Source organism: Ictidomys tridecemlineatus, chromosome 5 (assembly GCF_052094955.1).
Source record: "Ictidomys tridecemlineatus isolate mIctTri1 chromosome 5, mIctTri1.hap1, whole genome shotgun sequence".
Lineage (NCBI taxonomy): Eukaryota > Metazoa > Chordata > Mammalia > Rodentia > Sciuridae > Ictidomys > Ictidomys tridecemlineatus.
Genome location: NC_135481.1, coordinates 173,923,815 through 173,946,680, shown reverse-complemented (window position 1 = coordinate 173,946,680; position 22,866 = coordinate 173,923,815). Strand labels below are relative to the sequence as shown.

The 22,866-nt window shown below is 45.4% G+C and overlaps 1 protein-coding gene across 1 annotated transcript; it reads right to left on the bottom strand.

The window, feature by feature from the left end:
- Positions 1-12,117: 12,117 nt before the first annotated feature.
- Positions 12,118-22,067, bottom strand: LOC101973316 (signal-regulatory protein beta-1). Its single transcript, XM_078051549.1, has 5 exons — positions 21,385-22,067; positions 17,290-17,610; positions 16,456-16,794; positions 13,582-13,696; positions 12,118-12,971 (listed from the first exon to the last, which is right to left on the bottom strand). The coding sequence occupies exons 1-4, from the start codon at positions 21,767-21,769 to the stop codon at positions 13,584-13,586; spliced, it is 1,158 nt and encodes a 385-aa protein (XP_077907675.1). The 5' UTR covers positions 21,770-22,067; the 3' UTR covers positions 12,118-12,971; positions 13,582-13,583.
- Between the last annotated feature and the right edge of the window lie 799 nt (positions 22,068-22,866).

The following is a 22,866-nucleotide window of genomic DNA, read 5'->3' as shown; positions in this document are numbered from 1 at the left end:
AGATGGCAAAAACCATTTGATCAAATTCAACATTTTTCCATGATCAAAAGCCTGAACAAATTAGGGATAGAAGAATTGTTTTTCAACAGAATGTAGACTAGATATAACAAACCTATAGCCCATGTTATACTGAAAGGGGAAAAGTTGAATGCACTTTATTCAAGATATGGAACAAGTGTGTTCATCATCATTGTTACTATTCAGAACAGTACTGGAAGATTTAGCCTGAGTAAGAAAGCAAGAGACAGAAATTATGGTCATAAAAATAGGGGAAAAAATGAAAGGATTCATGTTTGCTTATAGTAGGACTCTCCATAATCAAATGTGTATAGCTTCCACCAAAAGACTACTAAAACAACAAAATCGGTAAAGTTGCAGGGTACAAATTCTATATACAGAATCCTGAGCTATTTCTATAGGTCTATAAAGAGATTTTTGAGAACTAAATCAGAAAGCAATAGCTAAAACATATCTGCATATACATGTATATCTTATGAATAAATTTTATTAAAGATGTAAAAGACTTCTACAATTAAAATTTAAAAACATAATGAAAGAAATTAAAAAACAAAACCAAAAAATAATAGGAAATATGCTTTCATGGTGTCTCTAATGTCACCTGAAATACTGATATGTTAGGCAAGTCAGGGGTGTGCAGAGGTGAAATGATCAGATTATGAGACTATAACCTCATCAGTGGATTAAAAGATCAAAGTGAATTCGTCCATTTAAAGAATTAATACTTTGAATGAATTATTGTTTCTTAATTGCAGGTAGGTGCAGAGTCAGTGGAAGATTAGGTCATTGTGGTTGGAACCTTGAGGAATACATTTTCATCCCAGTCCCTCCTCCCCCTCCTTCCTGGCTGCCATGATCTGAGCAGAGTTCCTCCACCATACCTCTCATGATGATGTTCTGCCTCACATTCAACCCAGAGGAATGAAGCTGACTGAGCATGGAGTGAACATCTGAAACTGTGAGCTGGAAATAAGCTTTTGCTCCTTTAAGTTGTTCTTGTCAGGTATTTTGGTCACAGCAATAAAAAACTGGCTAATATTCCCTCCTTTTGACATGGATTGAAAGAATTAATATTGCACAAATGCCATTATTACATGCTATAAAATGAACATCACACTCCAGATGATCCCAACTAACACAGCTGAAAAGGGAAGCTGAGAATATTTTGAACTCCAACAGAAATAATTCTATATTTTATCAAGATTATTTATTCTATTTTCTCTGTTTCCTTTAAGATTAATGGTTCACAGTCATTAAAACATATTCATATTTGGTTTCCCTGCTTATTTCTAGCATTTTTGAAGCCAGTTGTTTTTCATGCACCAGTTTTTTGAGTACTAGGTTGTTTGATTATTATATTTCAGTTTTTATTATCTTTTATTCTTAACATACATTTTCATAATTTATATATATTTATATTCTCTTACTTGTCTGTTTCCCTTGATTATCTTTGTCTCTTTTCTTCTGGCAACAGTTAATTTATATTATTCTCTCTTTTATTTTTTCTTTATATTTTTACTTCTATTTCCTCTCCTCATTTCACATAACCATCACATCCTATATCACTTTTTTCTCTTTCTGTCACCATTTGAAATGGTAAACCTTTTATAAACTTTATGTTTTTACTGTAGGCAATAACTGATCATATAATTTCTGTTTGTTTTGACAACCAATGTTGTAAACACAATAGCAGTAACTATTTAATTAATGCTGTATATTCTTAGTATTGGTTGTTGTTTTAGTTGTTTCTTCCAAACTGTGAGTAAACTCAGGGACACCATAAACTCATAGGTGGAAACTCTACTGCCTCAGATCCATACTGTTAGATGGGCAGAGCCAGAAATAACATGAAAAAGCAAAGAAACAAAACAGCCCAAATGAATCAAGAAACTTCAATAACAGAATCCATCAACAACACAGTGAAAGAAATGTTAGAGGAGGTTAGAACTAATCTGCAAGGTAAAGTGTGAGGTAAGGAGTGAAATCAAAGAGAAAATACAGGAATTGAAAGAGCACTTTAATGAAGAGAGATGTGAAAAAAATTAGATATTCTCAAAATTACAGAATCAATAAACCAAATTAAAAATTCAATTGCATGCATCACCAACAGAGTATACAACTTTGAAGATAGAATTTCAGGCAATGAAGACAAAACATATAATCTTAAAAGTAAACTTGACCACGGAGAAAATATGGTAAAAGACCATGAAAACAACTTCCAAGAAATATGGGATAATATGAAAAGACAAAATATAATATTTATTGTGCTAGGTGAAAGCTCAGAGACACAAACCAAAGGAATGCTAAATCTTTTCAATGAATTAATATCAGAAATTTTTCCCAATCCTTAACAATGAAATGTAAAATCAAATACAGAGGCTTACAGGACCCCAAGAATACAAAATTACAGCAGACTCAAACCAAGTCATATTATTATAAAAATGCCTTCATAAGGAATAATGATAGAATTCTAAAGGCTGCCAAAGAAAAATGCCTGGTAACATGTAGAGGGAAACCAATCTTGATCTCAGCTGATTTCTCAATGCAGAACCTCAAAGCTAGATGGTCTTGGAATCATATATAGCAAGCTTAAAATAATAGAGGTCTATCAAAGTACTATATATCCACAGCAATACTATGCTTCAAAATTGGTGATGGTTTAAAAATCTTCCAGTATAAACAAAAGTAAAAAGAATACACAACTATAAAGTCTGCACTACAAAACATACTCTATAAAATATTTCAGAGAAAAAATGGAAACTAAAGGTAAATGCCAACAAAGGGAGAAACTAGTGTAAGAGAATAGTCAGTCACAGGAGAAAAGCAGAAATAACTAAAAATGATAGGGAATAAAAATAATTTCTCAATAATAACATTGAATGTAAGTGGCCTACCCTCATCAATCAAAAGACACAGACTCACAAGTTGAATTAAAAGACAAGATCCAACAATATTCTGTCTCAAGAGACTCACCTGGTACAAGGAGAACAGAGGAAGAAGCAATTTGAGCCCTGTCTCCTTCAGACGCCCAAAGAAGTAATTTGAGTTTATAAATCTCCCTGGATAATGTGCTTGGACTTTGAAGTGTGACTACCATTGACAGGCTAAGTGTCTGTCTCTTAAAATTGAATGGTCACAAATAAATTATTTAAAAGTCAGTATTGCTCCTCTGGATGGTGACCTCTGCCCCTCTGTGTTAGCTCACTTTTTATTGCTGTGACCAATACCTGAAAAGATGAACATAGAGGAGGAAAGTTTATTTCAGACTCACAGTTTCAGAGGTTAGTCCATTGGCAACTGTCATGAAGGCAGAATGTCCATAACAGGAGGGTGGTGGACAGCTGCTCCATCCATGGTAGTCTGTGCAGGAAAAAGAAGGAGGAAGAGGAGGAGGAGGAGGAGGAGGAAGAAGAAGAGGAGGAGGAGGAGGAGGAGGAGGAAGAGGAATATTAAGAGTAGGAGTAGGAGGAGGTGGAGGTGGAGAAATTTGGTGATGGTGGGAAAAGCAAGTGCACATGGTGATCCAGGGACAAAATAGAGTCCTCAGGGACAAGCCCCAGGGACCTACTTCCGCCTGCCAGTCCACACCTGCCTATAGTTTCCACCACATTGCTATTCCATCTCTGTCCTGTGAGATTGGCAAAAAACAAGAATACAAATGATATATGGTAGTGAGGACATGGAAAAAAGGAACTCTTACTCAGTGTTAGTCAAAATGTCAATTAATAAACCCACTATGGAAACCAGTGTGGAGCCTCCTCAAGAAACTAAAAACACAAGTATTATAAGATCAACTCTACCACTCTTTGGTATTTATCTTAAAAAACTAAACTCAGCATACTGGAGAAACTGCAAAGGCACATGCATACCTATGTTATGGCTTAGACAGGAGGGGTTCCTCACAAGCTCCTGTGAGATGATGCAAAAAAGTGTGGAGGTGACATGATTGGGTTATGAGAGCCTTATCCTAATCAGTGTCTTAATCCCCTATAAGGGATTAACTGAAGGGTGACTGCAGGCAGGTATGGTGTGAGTTTAGGTGGAGCCCTGGGAGCACGCCTGTGGGTTCTATATTTGGTCTGTGAATGCAGATTTATCTCTTTTTACCTCTTGGTGGCCATGTACTGACTGCTTATTCTGCCACATACTTCTGGTATGATATTTTGCTTCAACTCTAGCCCCAAGGAATGGAGCCTCTATGGGATGAGACCTCTGAAATTAATCTTTTCCTGCTTTAATTATTTTTGTCATATCTCTTGGTCACAGCAGAAAAAAAAAAAGATAACTAAGACACCCAGTTTATCCCAGTGCATCTCTCAATAACCAAGTCATGGTATCACCTGTGAATGGATTAAAAAAGAGCTGTATTTACATAATGGAATTTTATTCAACCATAAAGAAGAATGAAATTATGTCATTTTCAGGAAAAGAAATGTAACTGGAGATCATCGTATCATGCAAAATAGGACAGACTCAGGAAAAGCACTGTTTTCTTTTATATGTGAATGACAGAGGGGAAATAAACAGGGTATCGTGAAGGTAGAAGAGAGGGAAGGGAATCATGGTGGGGACAAGGGAGGGTACAGAGGGACATTGGGGAATTAATTATTTTATGTTGTACATGTATTAATATACCATAAGAAAACCTGTTAATTTGTAAGATTCATATGTCTTTTCTCCAAAAAATAAAAATAAAGCTGTAAAAAAGAGGAACTAAGCCCCCTGCACCATCCATGCTCCCTTCGCAGACAGAGTAAGTGGGAGACCCCCTTTGCAGAGCAGTGGTGAGGGAAGATCCAAGCTACGTCAGCACAATAGTTGCTCAACACAGTATTATGTCAACACAGTTAGGGGAGCAACCTGGAGTCTCCACAGTAGCTGAGCAATGGAAAAGAACGTTATGTCATCTCCCCGCCAACCCCAGAGCCCAGGCTGCTATAGTGTGTGGTGCCATCTTAAGAAGTGAGGTATTGTCTGAAAGTGTACTGCTCAAAGGGATCAAACCACACTATACCCCACACTCTGATGCCCAAGAGTAAATAAAGTAATGGAATTAAATCAGATATCAATAATAAAATTAAAAAATACAAGTAACTCTAACACCTGAAGAGTAAATAATACACCATTGAATGACCAATAGAGGAAATCAGGGATGAATTTTAAAAATCATTATTTTTTTAATAATGATACAACACATCAAAATCTCTGGGACACTATGAAAACAATCATTTTTGACCTAGTTATTCCACTCTTTGGCATATACCTAAAGGACTTAAAATCAGCATACTACAGTGATGTGGCCATATCAATGTTTATAGTAGCTCAACTCAAAAAGTTAAGTAACGGAATGAACCTAGGTGCCCTTAAACAGATGAAAGGATAATGTAAATGTGGTATTAAAACACAATGGAATATTACTCAGCCATAAAGAAGAATAAAATTATGGCATTTGCGAGTAAAAGGATGGAATTGGAGACATTATGCTAAGTGAAATAAGTCAATACCCAAAATAAAAGACTGAATGTTCTCTCTGATATATGGATGCTAACACACAACAAGGAAGAGTGGGAGGGGAGAATAAAAGTTCATTGGATTAGACAAAGGGGAATGAAGAGAAGGGAGTTGGGATGGGAATAAAAGGACAACAGAATGAATCAGACATATCTTTTCTGTGTTCATGTATGAATACAAACCAGTGTAACTTTAGAGCATACACGACCACAGAATGGGAAGGTGTAATCCATATGTATACTATGTCAAAATACACACTATTGTCATGTATATCTAAAAGGAACAAATAACAACAACAACAACAACAAGAGACACCCCTGCTATTTCCTTCAACCAAACAAAAATCGAATTCCCTTGGAATCCCTAGAACACTCACAATGACCACAAGCTGCCCCATGGTTTGAAGGCAAACATCTTCCCCTTATGGCCTTGTCTACATACCATGAAAACAACAGTCGTCTGGTGACCCCTTGGCTCTCTAGGACTGAGATGCTCCATAAACACTGATCACCTCAACCACTCCCCACAGCTACCAAAGCATCATTGGGACAGGGTACAGCAAAACCTAGACCTCTAGTGTGTCCCACTTGCAGGATGGTGTGGCTTCCCCATGCTTTGTCCCTACACGAAACTTGGGTATCAGAGAAGTCACCTCCCACCAGGCCTCTTGGCTAACTAGAGGTCTTAGAGTTAACCCAGTGAATGAAATGGGAGTTCCGGACTGTAGGAATGTCACAGCCACCCATCATAAACCCCGGAACTCAGTGGGATGTGGCTGCCTTCCACCCCTTGACCTGATCTTCCCTCTGAAGCATGGGACCCAAGGACAACACACCTTGCAAAGCCCAGGCAGCCTCCTGAGCTCAGGGCAATTCACCTCTGTTCCAAGCCTAGAAGAGGTTCCCATTTCAGAGTGAAAGGAACTCCCTTGAACACAGCAGGGACTTCTACTTTTATGCCCTGTGCACATGGGGTTTCTCTATCAGGAATCCCTTCTGCCAGAAAACCTCAGGGCCACTCCTGCCACTCCTCTAAATCTCTGCTCAAATTCCCTTCTCAGTGATGCCCGCCCAGACCACCCCATTTGCAGTGCCTGTCTCCCACAGGGTCTCAGTCCCCTTATCCAGCTGATTGTTTTCTAGTCACGTTGATCACTGTTCAGTGTGTGATGTGATTTACCTCTTTGCTGTGGGTTGATCACCACCATTGTCCCTAGAATGACCTCAGCCACACAGGGAACTCCTTCCCCTCTTTTGTGCCCAATGAATAGAAGTTCCTGTAACAGTTCCTGGCACACAGTAGGTGTCCAACCAATGTGTGCTTAAGTGTGAATTGCTTAGCACAAAACCCCCTGCAATGCACAAGTCTATTTGAAGTGGATACATCTTGTAGAAATTGGCATAATTGAGTTTCCCACATAAAATATTTGGCAAAACAAGTACTGTTTGCCAAATATAGGCAGGAAGTAGAACCCAGAAGAAAACCACAAACCCCCTTCCCTTTATTGCACCATTCTCTACAACCATTTGCAGAAGCTGCAGAAAGCTCAAATCAGCCAACGTGTGCCTCATTTACTAATGTTTCATACCTCTTAAACCAAAAGGTTCCCCTCTTATTGCCTTAAAAAAGAAACAAGATAAAAAATTCTCTTGGAGTCTCTAGACCACTCACGATGGACATGAGATGCCCCAGTGCTTTGGAAGCCAAAGTCTGACCCTATGGTCTTGTGCTTCACCCCACTAAAACAGATGCCTGGCCACATGCAGGACAGGGCCACGATGTTTGAGAAGAGGAGTGGTTAATCCTGGAGCTCCAAATCAGATTATCGTCACTCCAACATCTCTGTCATTGAATGACCACGGAGCTCCTGGTGCTTCTGTTACCTCATCTGCAAGTCGGGGTGACCAGAGTGCCTGCTTTGGGTGTCTTGACCACATGACATGACAGCTGTATAGCATTTTTTTCAACAGAGGCTGGCCTGTGGTGAGTGTTCAAGGAATTGAAAATTAGCACTTGTAGATTTCCTGAGGCTAAGGGACTTCCCCTGGCCCCCTATAATGTAGACAAGGGTAAGGACATCATCACAGCCTGTGTCAGTCAACTCTTCATTACTGTAAGTAATACTTGAGACAAATCCACTTATGAAGAGAAAAGTAGGATGACAGCTCACAGTTTTAGAGGTTTCAGTCCAGCATTGATTGGCTCCATGGCTATTGGGTCTGTGGGAGGCAGCAAATCAATGGAGGGAAAGGTATCATGGGACAAAGCCACGTACCTCAAGGCCAGACTGTGTGTGTGTGTGTGTGTGTGTGTGTGTGAGAGAGAGAGAGAGAGAGAGAGAGAGAGAGAGAGAGAGAGATTTTCCTTCCTCCATGTCCTTGAGGAGGTCACCTCACTTTTGGGGTATCAGAAGTTCTCAGGGTATAAACACTGATCCCCTGGAGAGATGCTCTGTGAGCTGAAGTATTAGAATATGCAGGTCATTCTTGTCACTGCTGTTTGAAGCATCAGCTGATGTGACACCTCTGGCCCCAGCTGCAGGGGAGGCCTCCCAGAGACAGCGCTCAGGACCCTTGGTCTGGGCTCCAGAGAATGCCCTGTCCTTGCCATTGGTGGCAGAGCCTGTGTTTGTCCTGAGTCTCTGGGAGTCCACGGGCAGAGCTGACCAGAGCAGGCCAGGACAGAAGATTCTCCCCAGATAATGCTCACTCACCTGGAGGGGGTCAGCAGCAGGACTGGACAGGGGCTCTGGGGCCAGGAGGCAGGCACAGACATGGTGGAGCCCTGAGGAGCCTGCTCTGTCCCAGGGTCTGTGCTGGGGAGATCCCTGACTCTGCTCTATGGAGAGAACTGACACTCTGTGTCCCTTGTTACAAGAGGATTGACATGACAGAGTGACAAGCAATACCCTTCAAGAAGTAGAAACCAGGAGCACAGGCAGCAAAGTTAAGGGGGTGTCATGCTGCGTCTTCAGAAGGAATTGGACAGGCCTCGAGGAACAAGGCCTCCTTCCCCCTGGGCCTGTTCTGGTCCACTAGGCCCCTCGTGGCTTCCTGGGCCTTAGTGATGGTCAATTTGGGAGCCCCAGGACAGGCAGGATGAGCCCCAGACTCCTGACCCTGAGACCTTGGTGTGGCTGGCTGGTGGCCTCACTCTGCAGCAGCCTCACTAAGCGCTACTCAGCAGAGGGAGGAGGAGGGGCCTGGGGCCTGCTCAGTGTGGGGGAGGGACTGGTCATTTCCTGCAAGGCCACCCACTGCACTTTATTATTGTTATTATTGTTATTGTTGTTGTTATTAGATCATAGTCACCCATGATAGTTGGTTCATCCCGACTAAACCATATGTGCATGGAGTTTGGTTTCAGCTCTGGATCCCTCCTTCTCCCTCGGGTCCTCACCCCACATCCTCCCCTTCTTCCTCATCTCTACAAGACCTCCTCTTGTCCGTCTCTGTTTTTATTGTTGATTGGTCCTTTTTATTTATCCATAAAGGCGAGATTCCCTGTGGGATATTTATACTTGCACTTATCATGATTTTTAATAACTCCTTCCAGATTTCTTCTCCCTTTCCGACCCTCCTCTCTGACTCTTGATCTCCTTCTAGGAAACTGACCTTTCCTGCATCTTTATTACATCCTGCCCTTCTCTTCTTCTTTATTTAACTCTAGCTTCCACCGTTGAGAGAAAACTTTCCAACTTCAGTTTTCTGAGTCGGACTTATGCCACTTAGCATGATGTTCTCCATATTTATCCATTCACTACCGAAGGCTGTAATATCATTCTCTCTGGCTGAGGGGATCTCCATTGTGTTGTAAAAACCCACAGTTTCTTGATCCATTCATCTCTTGACAGGTGCCTGGCTTGATTCCATAATTTAGCTATTGTGGTCCAGCTGCTGTAAACATTTAGGTGGCTGCATCCCTGTTGCATGCTGATTTTAGATCTTTTGGGAAAACACCAAGGAGTGGATAGCTGGGTCATGGTGGATCCATTCCCAATTTTCTGAGGATTCTCCATTCTTCTTTCCAGAGTGGTCGCCCTCATCTGCAGTCCCACCTACAGTACCTGAGTGTGCCTTTTCCCCTCATCTTCTCCAACACTTATTATTGTTTGTAACCTTGGCATTTTCCCTCTGACTGGAGATGAAGTTTAGTACAGTTTTGATTGGCATATCCCTAATTATGAGGAAAGTTGAAATTTTTAAAGTATACATATTGGCCATTTGTGTTTCTTCTTTTGAGAACTTCCTGCTAGTGTTTTTTTTTACCCATTGGGTTATTATTATCATTAGTTTTGATTTTAAGGTATTTGAGTTCTTTACATATCCTGAATATTTCTTCCCAAATATCAGATAGCTGTGAGTATGTGGATTTGACTCTGGGCCTTCCGTCCTTTCCTTTGGTCTCATGTCCGTTCTGTTGCCAAGGCCACGCTATTGGGTTACTACAGCTCTGTGGTATAATTTGAGATCAGTTACTCTGATGCCCCCTGCATCATTTTTCTTGCTCTGTGTTGTCTCTACTCTCGTATTCTTCCAAATACATTTAAGAGTTATTTTTTTCTAACTCTGTGAAATGTTGTTGGCATGTTGATGGGGATTCCACTGAATCTGTGTATTGCTTTTGGTATTAGGGCCATGTTGAGATATTACTTATGCCTGTGAAAGACCCTGGGACGTTTTTTTTCCATTTTCTATGGTTTTCTTCAATTTTATTCTTCAGTTTCCATTAATTTTCTTGTAGAGCTTTTTCACCTCCTCAAATAGAAGTATTCCCATGACCTTTATTTTTTGAGTTTTTCTGTGAATGAGACAAGTTTTGCTGATTCCTTCTTTGGCTGAATTACTTTTAGGGTATTGGAAAGCAATTAATTCATGGGTGTAGATTTTGTGTCCTTCTCCTTTGCTAAATTGATTCCTGATTTCTAGAAATCTTCTGTTGGAGTTTTCTGGGTCTTCTAGTTATAGGATCATGTCATTTCCAAGCAGATGACTTATTTTTTTTCCCTATTTCTATCCCTTAATTTCCATCTCTTGCCTGATTGCTTTGTCTAGTATTTAAAGATCTATATTGCTTAGAAGTGGTAAAAGAGGACAACTTGTTTTGTTCTTAATTTTGGGGGGAACATATTTTATTTTTCTCCATTCAGTGTGATGTTAGTTGAGGATTTTCATTTATAGCTTTTACAATACTGAGGGGAGATTCATCCTGAACTTCTCCTCAATTTTTAACATGGATGGATGCTGGAAAGAACGTTTCTGCATCTATTGAGATATTCCTGCGATTCCTGTCCTTAATTCTAAGTGGTGAATAACATTTATGGATTTGCGTATGTTGAACTGACCTGGCATCCCTGGGATGAAATGCACTTGATCATGCTATATTACCACTTTGATGGGTTTTTCATGCCGTTTGGTAATATTGCATTAAATATTTTTGCTTCAGTGTTCATCGAGGCTATTGGTCTGAAGTTCACTTCATGTGTCTTTGTCTAAGTTTCACATAAAGATTATACTGGCTTCATAGAATGTATTTGGGAGTGTTCCCTCCCTTTTAAATTTATGGCATAATAAGAGAACTACTGGTGCTAGTTCTTCTTTAAAGGTTTGGTAGAACTCAGCTGAAAATCCATGTGGTCTTGGGCTTTTCTTTGTTGGAAGGCTTTTAACTGCTCTTTGAATTTCATTCCTTGATACCATTCTGTTTAGATTTTCCATATCTTTCGGGTTCAGTTTGGGCAGGTCACATGTGTCTGGGAATTTGTCAATTTCTTTTAGATTTTCCATTTTTTTTGAGTTGAAATTTTCAATATAGTGTCTGTCCAATGTTCCTGGATTTTAGAAGTTTTTTTCCAGTGATATTTTCTTTTTTTTAATCTCTAATTTGATTGATTTGGGTCTTCTCTCTCTTTCTTCTGGTTATGTGGCTGAGAGGGTTTCAATCTTATTTATCTTTTAAAAGAAACAACTCCTCTTTGCATTGATCCTCTGTGTTGTTTTTCATTCTCAATTTCATTGATTTCTGCTCTGATATTAATGATTTTCTATCCTCTAATCTTTTGGTAATTAGTTTGTTCTTGTTTTTCTAAGGACTTGAGGTGGAGTATAAGCTTATCTATTTGAGATCTCTATCTTGTTAAAGTAGGCACTCAATGATCTAGATTTTCCTACTAGAACTGCTGTCATCTTGTCCCAGAGGTGTAGATATGTTGTATTTCTGTTCTTGTTTGCTTCTACAAATTTCTTGATCTCTACTCTCATTTCCTCTTATGATCCATTCTATATTTAAAGAATAAGCAACAGAGATAAAAGTACAGTGAGGACAGGAGAGGTGATAATGCTGGAAGTGAGATTAAACTGAGAACAAATGGGCAGAACAGAAGCAGCTGGCCAGTGGATCACACGTGGGGATTTTCTTTTGGCAGATGAATAAACCTGGTAAAGGTGATGTTACCACATACACAGGGGAATGGTGGTGCCCAAAAGGGTGATGTTATTAAGGGGGTTGATAATTCGCTTAAGGTAGAAATGATTTTGCATCAGATCTTAAATTAATAAGAACAAGGCCAGCATGTTGAAACTCCTCTGGGTAAGTTTTTACAAAGAAACAAAACTTTAACACTCAGTGTTTCTAGTTTTCCAAATCACTGTGCACTATGCCTTCATTTTATTATTGTTTATATTTCTCTATATGTTTAAATTGACATTTAACTGATATTTTGAGTGTCTTTCATATTTTGACAAATGCTGCAAACATGGAAGAACCATCATTATTTTTCATGATCACTATGGAGATGGCTTCCCAGGGTTTTGCTTTCAGTTTGCATGGTCATTTTGACAATCCTGCTCTTCTATGGAAAGTGTTCTTCATCCAGGACAATACTGTTGTTCAGAGGTGTTAAAGAAGAAAATCACTGAATTTAAGGTGCACCTTCTTTCTTTTTTCTTTCTGGGCTGGGTTTGAGGCATAGGAAACTTAGGTAAAGAGGAAGGAGCATAATTTTTCATATTAAACAGAATGAGTTTCATGTGAGAACCTCAACAAGGCTGGGGAGGAGGGGTAGGCAGGAAAAAGATGGCTGAGTGACTCTTGAGAGCAAGGACTTGGGGTGCTTGATGGCCAAGCCCGAGGCAATGGAGAAGAGGTTTCCTGACGTGGTCAGGTGGGTCTTGCTTGTCACCATCTGGGGAGGTGTCATGAGTTGCTGTCCAGAGACAGGACCCATGGCCCTGCTCAGGATGATGAGTGCAGACTCAGCCATGGGGCATCAAGGACTGGGCAGAGGTGCAACAGGGGCCTGTGGGCTGGTGTCCTGGGAGGAGACATTTGGAGCAGAGGCTACAGAGGCTTCTGGGCAGCTCCTTCTCTCAGGCTGAGCACCTTGGAGCAGGAAGAAGGTGGCAGAGACGGGGGGTCCAAGGTAGCAGGGAGTGATGCAGGATCTGTGGGAAACAATCCATGATGAACAATCAGTCCACATTCAATTATCTGCTCACCATTTATGACACATCTCCTGGGAGCTATGAGATTCTGGATGCCTGTCTTGAGGGAACCCCCAACCCCAGGACAGGACTCTCAGCCCAACCTGTCCTGACTTGCATCCCCTGTCCCTTCAGATTGGTCACCCTGAGAGTCACAAGGGGAGCATCTGTGAGAGCAGCCCACCTAGAACTTCTCCACATTGCTGCATATGGTAGAATCGTTCTGCCCATGGAGGCCCAGCATTAGACTATAGGACTAATCTAGAGGTGTCCTTCAAAGGAGACACCCAATCTGCTCATGCTCACTGCACACCTTCTGCCCGTCATCTCTGGAGCACCTTGACTCAGAGGACACCCATTGCCAACCCTTCACCTCCTCATCTCCTGCATACGCCACACATTTTCTGGGAGCTGGGACCCCACAGAAGTTGCCTGAGATCCTGGGGGTGCTGAGGGGTGTGTGCCTAGTTCTCTAGACCCACTGACTGCAGCTGTGCACAGGTGACTGGCACTCCCCCAGGCCCTGCCCTCTGCAGCAGCCTGTGCTCCACCGTCCCTCCTGGGGACTCACAGTCAGGACTTCTGCTTCCTGTGGACGTAGATGGCAGAGACACCAACTGCCAGTAGGATCTTGAGGCCAAGGAACAGGCCTATGAGGTATGAAACAAGTGTAGACTTCACTGCTCCTGAAAATCAAGGGACAGAAGGGACTATTAGAGGGACTCCTAGCCATTCGTTCCCAGGAGCCTGCACCTGCCGAGGCCCACCTGGGCCCAACAATGTTGTGAAGCTTTAGCACACACCCTGTCCTGGCTGCCCTGGTCATCCTGAGGCAGACTCCTCCTGGGTCAAGAATTTCCTTATTTCCACTCAGATCCCAGGGTGTCCTTGGTGAGAGAAAGTAAAATGTGTGTTTCAAGCACATTTCCCACCCAGCCATGGTGCTTCCCTACTTGATTCTCACCATCTCATGTACAAGGATTATCATTACTTCCAGGTAAGAAAACCAGGGCCTGGGGAGTTTAAGGAGGGTCACAGCTTAGTGGAATCCAAACCAGAGCAGCTCCTCCCTGGAGTCCTATATGGTGATTCCAGAGACCAAGTTCCTTGGACAAAGAGAATGTCCAGTGTCTCCAGGGCATGAAAACAATTTTCAATGGTGCATGCACATGGGGTTAGGGAGAGGGAGGAGAGCAAAGCTGCCCACTCAGTGTCATGGGTAAGATGAATGACCCCCTGTCTCATGACCTTGGGGAGCCTGCTAAGGAGGTACAGGAAGAAAAGTGTGAACCCTCTGGGGAGCCAAGAAAAAGATTCTTCTACTTGGGAAGGGCCTCTAAATATCAGACCATCCCTCCAGTGGTATGTCATCTGAAGTCTTTCTGTTGGACAAACAAAGCCAGATCCTGGCAAAAAGACCTGTGGAGTCTTTGCATTGTTACTATGAGCCATTTTTCCTTTTAAAATAATGCTAACAAAGATGGGAATTTTTTTAAAAACAAAGAAATGCTTTCAGGACCTTAGGAAGGAGTGGGCACATTACCTCCTGGGGCTGCTGCCCTGCTGGAGGCCATGGTTCTCAGCTGAGTGGTGCTCTGGACTCCCCCTCAGTGGGGGAGAGCTCACTCCTGCCCCCTCCTCCCTCTAGAAGGCAGCAGCATCAGAGCCTGCCTGAGCAGGAGTGGAAGGGCCCCCCTCCTCCACTGAAAGCAGCTCTGGGGCTCCTCTGGCTTCTGTGGGGGCAGCTGAGTTGCTGCTTCATTTCTTCCTTGGACGGGAGGGATCCTGAAGTTGATCCTGAGAACATTCCAGGAAACTTCCTGATTCCCCATGTCCCTCATAGTTAGGCACTTCCTATGGAAACCCAGCTCCAGGAGAGGTCTGGAAATTAGACACTGTGAGTTTGAACCTGGGACCCATCAGCCGGCTGCTGACATGACCCCAGTGCTGGGGGTCAGTGGAACCTGGGCAGGCACTGGCCTGCACTGGAGGTGCCCTTATTCACTCTTTCAGCAGAAGTGAACTTGTTTAACCTCAGGAAGGGGATTCTTGGCATCTGGTGCTTGAACTTCAATTGGGAAATGGCTGTTATTAGGCTCTGGTTTTGGAGGGCTGGTTCTGCACATCAGTCCTTTGGAGAAAGACAATGAGAAGCTAAGTGTGAGGTGTATTGAAAATTCCAATATGGAATGGAGGCTGGACAGAGGTCCACAGGGTAAGGAGGAGGGAGAGGCCCTGAGGCAGGAGAACAGAGCAGCAGATGGGTGGAGAGACAAGAGGCAGGACAGTAAGACAGGACGGTTCCCCTCCCTCTCCTTCTTCTTTAACGTCTGTTGAAAGATCCATGGAGAGATGGACCCAGGTCTTCAAGTGGAGACTTTGGGGTGAGGAGTGAGAGATTTCAGTGAATATAAGGTTCTAATAGTTATTTGAAGACTTGAGAATTGTTCTACAATGAATAAAAATAAAGTACTACCTTTAGAACTAAAAACCTCCAAAGGATATAAGACAGACAAGACCCAGTCACCTGGAGTGGCGACCCCACCAGAGAGAGATTTTTTTTTTCTTTTGGGAACGAGAGATCAAACCCAGGGGTGCACTGAACCACATCTACAGCCTTTTTTTCTTTATTAAATTATTTATTTATTCTAATTTGTTATGCATGATGGCAGCATCTGTAGCCCTTTTTAATATTTAATTTATAGGCAGGGTCTTGCTGAGTTCCTTAAGGCCTTGCTAATTTGCTGAGGCTGACCTGGAACGTGGATCCTCCTGCCTCAGCCTCCTGAGTAGCAGGGATTAGACACCTCACCTGACCAGGGAGGTATCTGTACCCTGCTTTTTCTGAGAACCCCAACACTTAGCCTATGGTTTCTGGAGGTGGCTGGCTGCCCATCTTGTACCATCTGGCAGGTAAACACCACATCACCCCTGGGCACATGAGTTCTCCAGGAGCCCGCTCATGTGGTTACAGGTCCTATCCTTGTTCTCTGGGATGGCTGAGGCAGCTTCTGTTCTCAACACATTTCCATTTTCCAACCAGGTTACATGCAAGCTCATGGGATAGAACATCTTTGCCTGGCAGGTGATGGTCACCTGGTCCTGTGTCACTGTGTGTTTTGGGGTGACATCCACAGTGGGTGGGAAGATAGGTGGAAGGGGAGGGCAATTAGAATTGACAAGTGTCAGGTGAAGAAGGCAAGTGGCAGTTGCCAGGATAGGTCCATCCTCCCTTTCTTCCTCCTTAGTGCCCCTGTTTGAAGGCCCCATGAGATGTGTGCCCAACCCCACAGAGGAGACCCTCAGAGTGGGGTGTGGGGAGCTAAGACGCTGCTGTGTTCCCAGCTCTGGGTGCCCTGTGGGAAGGGGGGTCACTGCTGTCACATCACAGCACACAGAGTCAAGGTGAAGTTTAAAGCATTCGGCCAGCTGGGAGAGGACTCACCCTCACCGGGGGTGTTGTCCAGGCCTTGCTCCCTGGAACTTGAAGAGACCTTCAGGGTGTAGCTCCTGGTGGTGGCTGGCTGCCCGTCATGCTCCACCTGGCAGGTGAACGTCACGTCCTCCCTGTGCACAGAGGAGTTGACCAGCAGCCAGCTCGTCAGGTTGAAGGTCCCGTCCTTGTTCTCTGACAGGGTTGAGGCTGTCTCTGTCCTGGACACATTTCCATTCTCCACCCAGGTCACCTGTAGGCTCTGGGGGTAGAACTGCATCACCTGGCAGATGATGTTCACCAGGTTCCCTGCCATGGTGGGCTGTGAGGTGACCTCCACGGTGGGTGGAACTGAAACAGCACAGGGAGAAGCTGTGACCTTATGGCACAGATGCTGAGCTCCTCCCAGCAGGGCAAGGGCCTCCCTCGGGACAGGGCCAGGCATGCAGAGGGGCTCAGACACTGGGGGTTTGCACGGGAGTGAATCACTAACCACAGGGCCTGCCACCCACAGGTGCCAAGTGACCAGCAGCTCCCCTGAGGGTAAAGTGAGTGAGGTTGACAAGCCCAGCTCCTGGGCTGCAGGAAGTGGGCAAATAGATGAAACCCTCAGCCCCATACCTCAAGGCTCAGCTTTAGGAGGTGCTCACAGTGGTATTTGCTACTAGTCAATGAAATGAAGCCAACAGCACATGCTGGCCACAGGGCAGGAGTCCACATGTGACGGCAGGGGACAGCACGGCTGGGAGCTAGAGCCCAGGCCACTGAGGTCCTGCAGCAAAGGCCCCTGGGGAGCAGCAGGCTGGGTGGCCAGTGTGGGCTGGGGCAGGCAGCAGGGTTCTGTACCTCGGATGGTGTCAGCCAAGTTGGCAGTCCCACGAAGAGGAGGGCCCCCTTGCAGGCTTATGTGGGCCACCTCACAGATGATCTGAGAGTAGATGTCCCCGGGGGCCAGGGTCACCTGGGCTGTGCTGGACAAACTGAAGGACACACTTTCTCCTCTGGGGTCCACGTTGGTCTGGATGTGCAGGAATTTATTCCCATTTTTGAACCAGTTCAGGGTGATGTTGCTGGGGGAGAAGCCGTGGGACTTGCAGGTGAAGCTCACCATCTGCCCAGGTGCGGCCCTCGTCTCAGGACCCAATAGCACAGGGGGGGAAGGTCTGGCTGTAAAGGGGCATTGACAGACAAGTGAGGTGATCAGAAGTGTCCCTCAGAGCACAAGTGAGTGACACTGTGAACAATCGTCCTTGACATTATTATTGCTATTATCACTATTATCCTTATTATTATTATTTGCTGTACTAGAGATTGATACCAGGGGCCTGCTGAGCACATGCTCTGTCACTGGGCTATACCCGAAGCGACAAGACATTGTTTTTTTTAATGCTCCTAATAATGCTGAACTCCTAATAACTACTGAACTTTCAAGGTGCTGAACTGTTCCCTGTGTGGGGTCCCTACCCTCATGTTTCTAGGTGAGCACAGCTGTCCAGCCAGACAGTGAGGAACATCAGCCCAGATATTGCTCCAAGCCTGAGATCCATGCCTTCCTCTCTGCACCAGGCAGTGCTACCAACATGGGCCCAGGGAGGACCTCACAGCCCTGTCTCACTCTTTGTTAACAACCATTTCCTGCTGGCCTGCCCTGGAATACTTGACACTGAGGGTGGCCCTTTTTAGAAACAAATTCAGGGGACAAATAGCATCATGAAAACCACCATGAACACGGGGATCAGCTCTTCATGCTGAGACGTGGCCCAGCACCTCATCTGTGGGATGGGGTGGTTGTGAATCTTCCCCAGGCCACACTGAGCACAGCTGGCTTTGGTCACACAGAGCTGCCCCTGGAATCTCAGCAAACGGTAGGGCCTATTGTCCAGAGACTGGGGAGGCTGAGGCAGGGGGACTGCAATGTCCAGACCAGACTGGGAAACAGCGAGAACCTGCCTCAAAATATACAATTAAAAAGGGCTGAGGATGTAGTGCTCCTGGAGTCAATCCAACAACTGGAACCCAAACAAACAAATAAACAAACAAGCAAACCCACTCATCCTTCTCCTATACTTTATGTTACATAGGGCTCCACCACAGGTGGTTACGAATCCACCCCAATTGTTCTTCTTTCCACAAATATGCCATGGGTCTCACCTGGGCCGAGGCCTGAATTTGTAAGGGAAGGATGAAGAACCCTTTTCTGAAACTGGGCTTCCTTGCGTCACTTTTGCATTGGAATCATGGTTACTGAGTGCTGAGGAAGCCATAGGACCAAATTTATAACTGATGATGAATTGAGCAGGTCCCAGGGGCAGAGATGTGAGAGGATAAGCAGGCCTTTGGCCTGTGGGCAGGTACTAGAGAGGTCCTTTGGCCTCTCCAGATGGCTCACTGCCACCCAGCACCTTCTACAGCTGTCACCAGGCAGCAAATACCATGAATACTTGTATTAGCACATTCTTACCTCACTGCCGGACACATGTGTGACACTCAGAGGGCCCTGAAGAAGTGGAATCATCCAGACCCCAGCAGCCTGGAAGTCCCTATAGAGGTTAGAAACTCTACTCAGTGGCCACTTATCATGAGCTGCTCAGCATCTTGATGTTGGCCTGAGCCCTCAGAGACCCTCAGCTCTGGAATCCCCACCTGCCCTTTGAGGGGGTCCTTGTGAGAGCCCCTTATGGGATAAGGCTCAGAGGTGGGTGGCCAGCAAGGGCACCAGGCTGGGGGAGGGAAGAGATCAGACTCCTCTCATCCACACGGGAAGATTCAACTGTTTTTTTTTTCTTCTGAGCCTCAGTATTTCCTTCTGTAGAGTGATTACAAGCACCACCCTGGAAGATGAGGGTGAAGGCAATGGATGGCACTGGCATGCAGTAGGAGCCTAATAAATATCACTTGTGGCTGTATCCTCACTCCTTATGAAACCACACATTCTTTCTTTAGTAGCCAGAAGTAGCACCAAATGCAGTGAGGACCCTGGGAAAAGTCTCTACTCTGATCCTTAAGCTGCAAGGAGAACCCAAGTGAGAGGAGAAGCAGAAATCCTTGGGGGAAGAGGCTCCACCTGTTTCCCTCTCCCCAGGTGCTGAGAGTCTGCCCAGGGCCTCAGGCGTGCCCACAGACATTGAGTTGAATCTCCACCCTCCCCCTGTGTTCTTAGGAGTCCCCACTGGAAACAAGGTGGCAACGTGCTTCTCACATCACCTAAGGCGTCACAGGGGTCTTCTAAAGAGAAGCTGTTTCCATAAAGTGGGGCTCTGTGAAGGGACAAGGGGCAGAGTCCTCCATGACATTTTGGGTCCTCAACGCAGAGAGGGCTGTGTGCTCCACAGGTGGTTATGAATCCACCCCAATTGTTCTTCTTTTTCTCCATCATCTTTCTCCCTAGCTCTAGCGCCTGTTTATAGGAAGATATATGTCAGATGTGGGCTCTGGACTGACACTGGATCTCAATGGGCTCTGTCAGGAGATCCCCTTCACAGACCCCAGAGAGCTGAGCCCAGCACTTGCTTTTCAGAAGCATCCACACCTCAGAAGGGCTCCCACACTCTCTTTCATTGCTAGAGGAAAATCCCAAATGTCCTTCTGTGTCTTCAGGACATCCATCTCAGGGGAGGAAAGCCCTGTTTGTATTTATAAACTTCTAGACTAACTATTCTTAGTTACTCAGATGCCTAGTCAAAAGTCAGACCTTTTAATGCAAAATGTTTAGGTAAAGCCTGGATCTGTGAGATTTTGTCTTCAGTTTCTTCCATGATTCCTATGCACAGCCAGTGCCGAGCCCCCGACCCCACCCACCACATCAGTAAGAGCAACTGTAACATCTCCCCAGGAAGAAGGCTTTTGCCCTTGAACAATGGAGCAGCTCTGTGTGTCCTTCTGGGGCATCTCCCTGTGGAAGGAGACCATGGCTGACACTCAGGAGAGGTTCTCTAGTCACTGTGGGCTTTAGGGTGTGCATGTGACTGGCTTCCTGAGCCTGTGGGGCACAAAGAAGGAACAGGGATGCTGCTCCCTGCCCAGTGGGTGAGGTCAGGGACTGTATTGATCCCCTCCTGTGCCCTGGCTCCTCTGTGGGGACAGTGTCTATGCCCAGGGCAGAAGGAGCCTGGGCTGGAGTCAGGTTGGGCTCTGTCCCCTCCTGGCATTAATGTGCTGTGTGAGAGAGGGCCTGCTGGGCCTCCAGCTCCCCAGGTCAACAGGGGTGGGCACAGGTGTGAAGATCAATACTGTGCTGACCACCTCAGCCTCATGGCTTAGGAGGGGCATGCAGGGCCTCTTGCAAGAAACAAACAGTGAGCACTTTTGCATTCAGAACTGGGAACCCTGTGTCACCATCCTTGGTAATGCTTCCTGGGTAAGTGACCCAGCACTTCTTCTACCCTATGGTACCTGTGAGATCCCATCCTAGAGACACAAGGGCCATGCTCTGGAGGGTCTGGTCCTCAGGATGGGACAGGAATACTAGCCTGGTGGGAGAAGAACTTTAGCTTATGCTTCTCCTGGCTGTTTTGAGAGCATCTAGAGTACGAATTGGCACACAGTCAAACTTGGGTGCTTGTGGCAAAAAGAGAACCCACCCACAGAAGGGCAGTGCTCTCTGCAGGCAGCACACATGCTCTGGCTCTGTGATTGGCAAGTCCCTCAAACCCTCAGAGCCCTCAGCTGGGGAGCCACAGGGCAGGCCAGACTGGAAAAGGTCAGGGCTGTGGAGCAGGCAGGTGAGGGGTGCAGGTGCCCCCCATTTACCAGCCATGGAGCCTGGACCACATAGCACGGCCTCCACAGGCCCCTGCCTCCCTGACCTGCAGAAGGGGTGACAGCAGGTCATGACATGAGCACCTAGTGCTGCTCCTGCTTCTCAGCTGTGGCCCCCAGGGTGGAGGGCGTGACCCCTGACCTCCTGTCCCACCCCAGGGAGGAGGAGGCAGCTGCACTCACCTCGCACAGACAACTCGGTGCCTGGTCCAGACTTGTACTCCTTATCAACAGGGGTCGATCTCTGGAACTTCACACAGTAGTAGGTGCCGGCGTCTGCTGGGGTGACATTACTGATGCGGATGGAAAAGTCCCTGTTGTCCCTCTTTGTGGCATCTGAGAGATTTGTGACTCGGGGGAAGTGTCCTTCTTTGTAGGTGTAGATCAACTCCCTGCCTGGCCCTGCCCCCTTAAACCACTGGATGGGCCCCACAGGGAGCAGGTAGGTCACAGTGCAGTGCAGAGTGGCCGACTCTCCAGCAGCGACAGACACTGGCTTCTCAGGCTGGATCACCTGCAGCTCCTGTGCAGCCGCTCCTGGGGGAGACACAGGGTGGTCACTGCTCATCCTGGGGGAGACACAGGGTGGTCACTGCTCATCCTGGGGATCCCCTTGGTTTATCACGTGGTATCAGCAAAGCCTGTCACTGACTGAGTGCCCACAGAGTGGCCTTGAGCTCAGCACAGGGCGTGTGTCCTCACACTGAGCCTCCCCTGGCTGCACCTCCACACTGTGAGACACCTGCCCCTGAGGCCCAGAGCCCTGAGCAAGGTGGAGGGAAGGGACTTGAGGGCCTGAGCCCTCCCCTGAGCTCTCATGTGTCACCAACTGTTTGTTGCTCTTCCCTTTCTGACCACAAGGTCACTGCTACTTCATGGACCATGACACTGAGTGGGGTCATGTGGTTCTTGAGACTCCTGAGTTGTGGGGGAAGTGGTGGGTACAGTTAGGGGGACCCACATTTGACTGTGATCTCTGGCTCAGTTTCCCTGTTCCACAGATATCTCAGCTCATGATAGGATTTTCTCCATCATTCTGGAGTGATCATGGTACATACAACAATGAACCTGCAGCTAAATTAAAAATATAATATTTCCGAAGGTCCTAAAGTATCTCCCCAAATATAATCACATAATTTAAGTTTTCTAATGTTGCTATGAGAAATGACTACAAACCTGGTGCCTAAAACCCAGAAATCTATCATGTTATGTTTGTGAATACGAAAAATTCAAGTTTGTTGTCACTGGGAATCACCCAGGTGTCCTCAAGAGAGCTGTGTTTCATTACAACGCTGTTTTTTGCTTTCCACATTAAGGAGGGTGGCTGATCTGCTTCCCGTTGTTTCCAGTCCCCCTGTTATTCCACCCTTTTGCCTCTACCATTCCAAGTTCTTCCCTATCTCTTACCCTTCAGCATCCTTCTCATTAGGACTCTAGTGTTCTATTGGGCCCAACCTGATAAGAGACTACCACTGTGAAGCAGCTCTCTCCAACATGCTCTAGGAAAATATGGACAAATAAAATAGCAATCTGGAATATTAATAGCAAATTGAAAACATCAAGTTGGGGCAGAGGAAGGGAGAGAAAAAGAGAATAAAAAGGAACCAAACAGAAGTTTGGAAGTTGATAAACTCAGTTAATCCAGAAGTTCATTAGAGGTTCTAA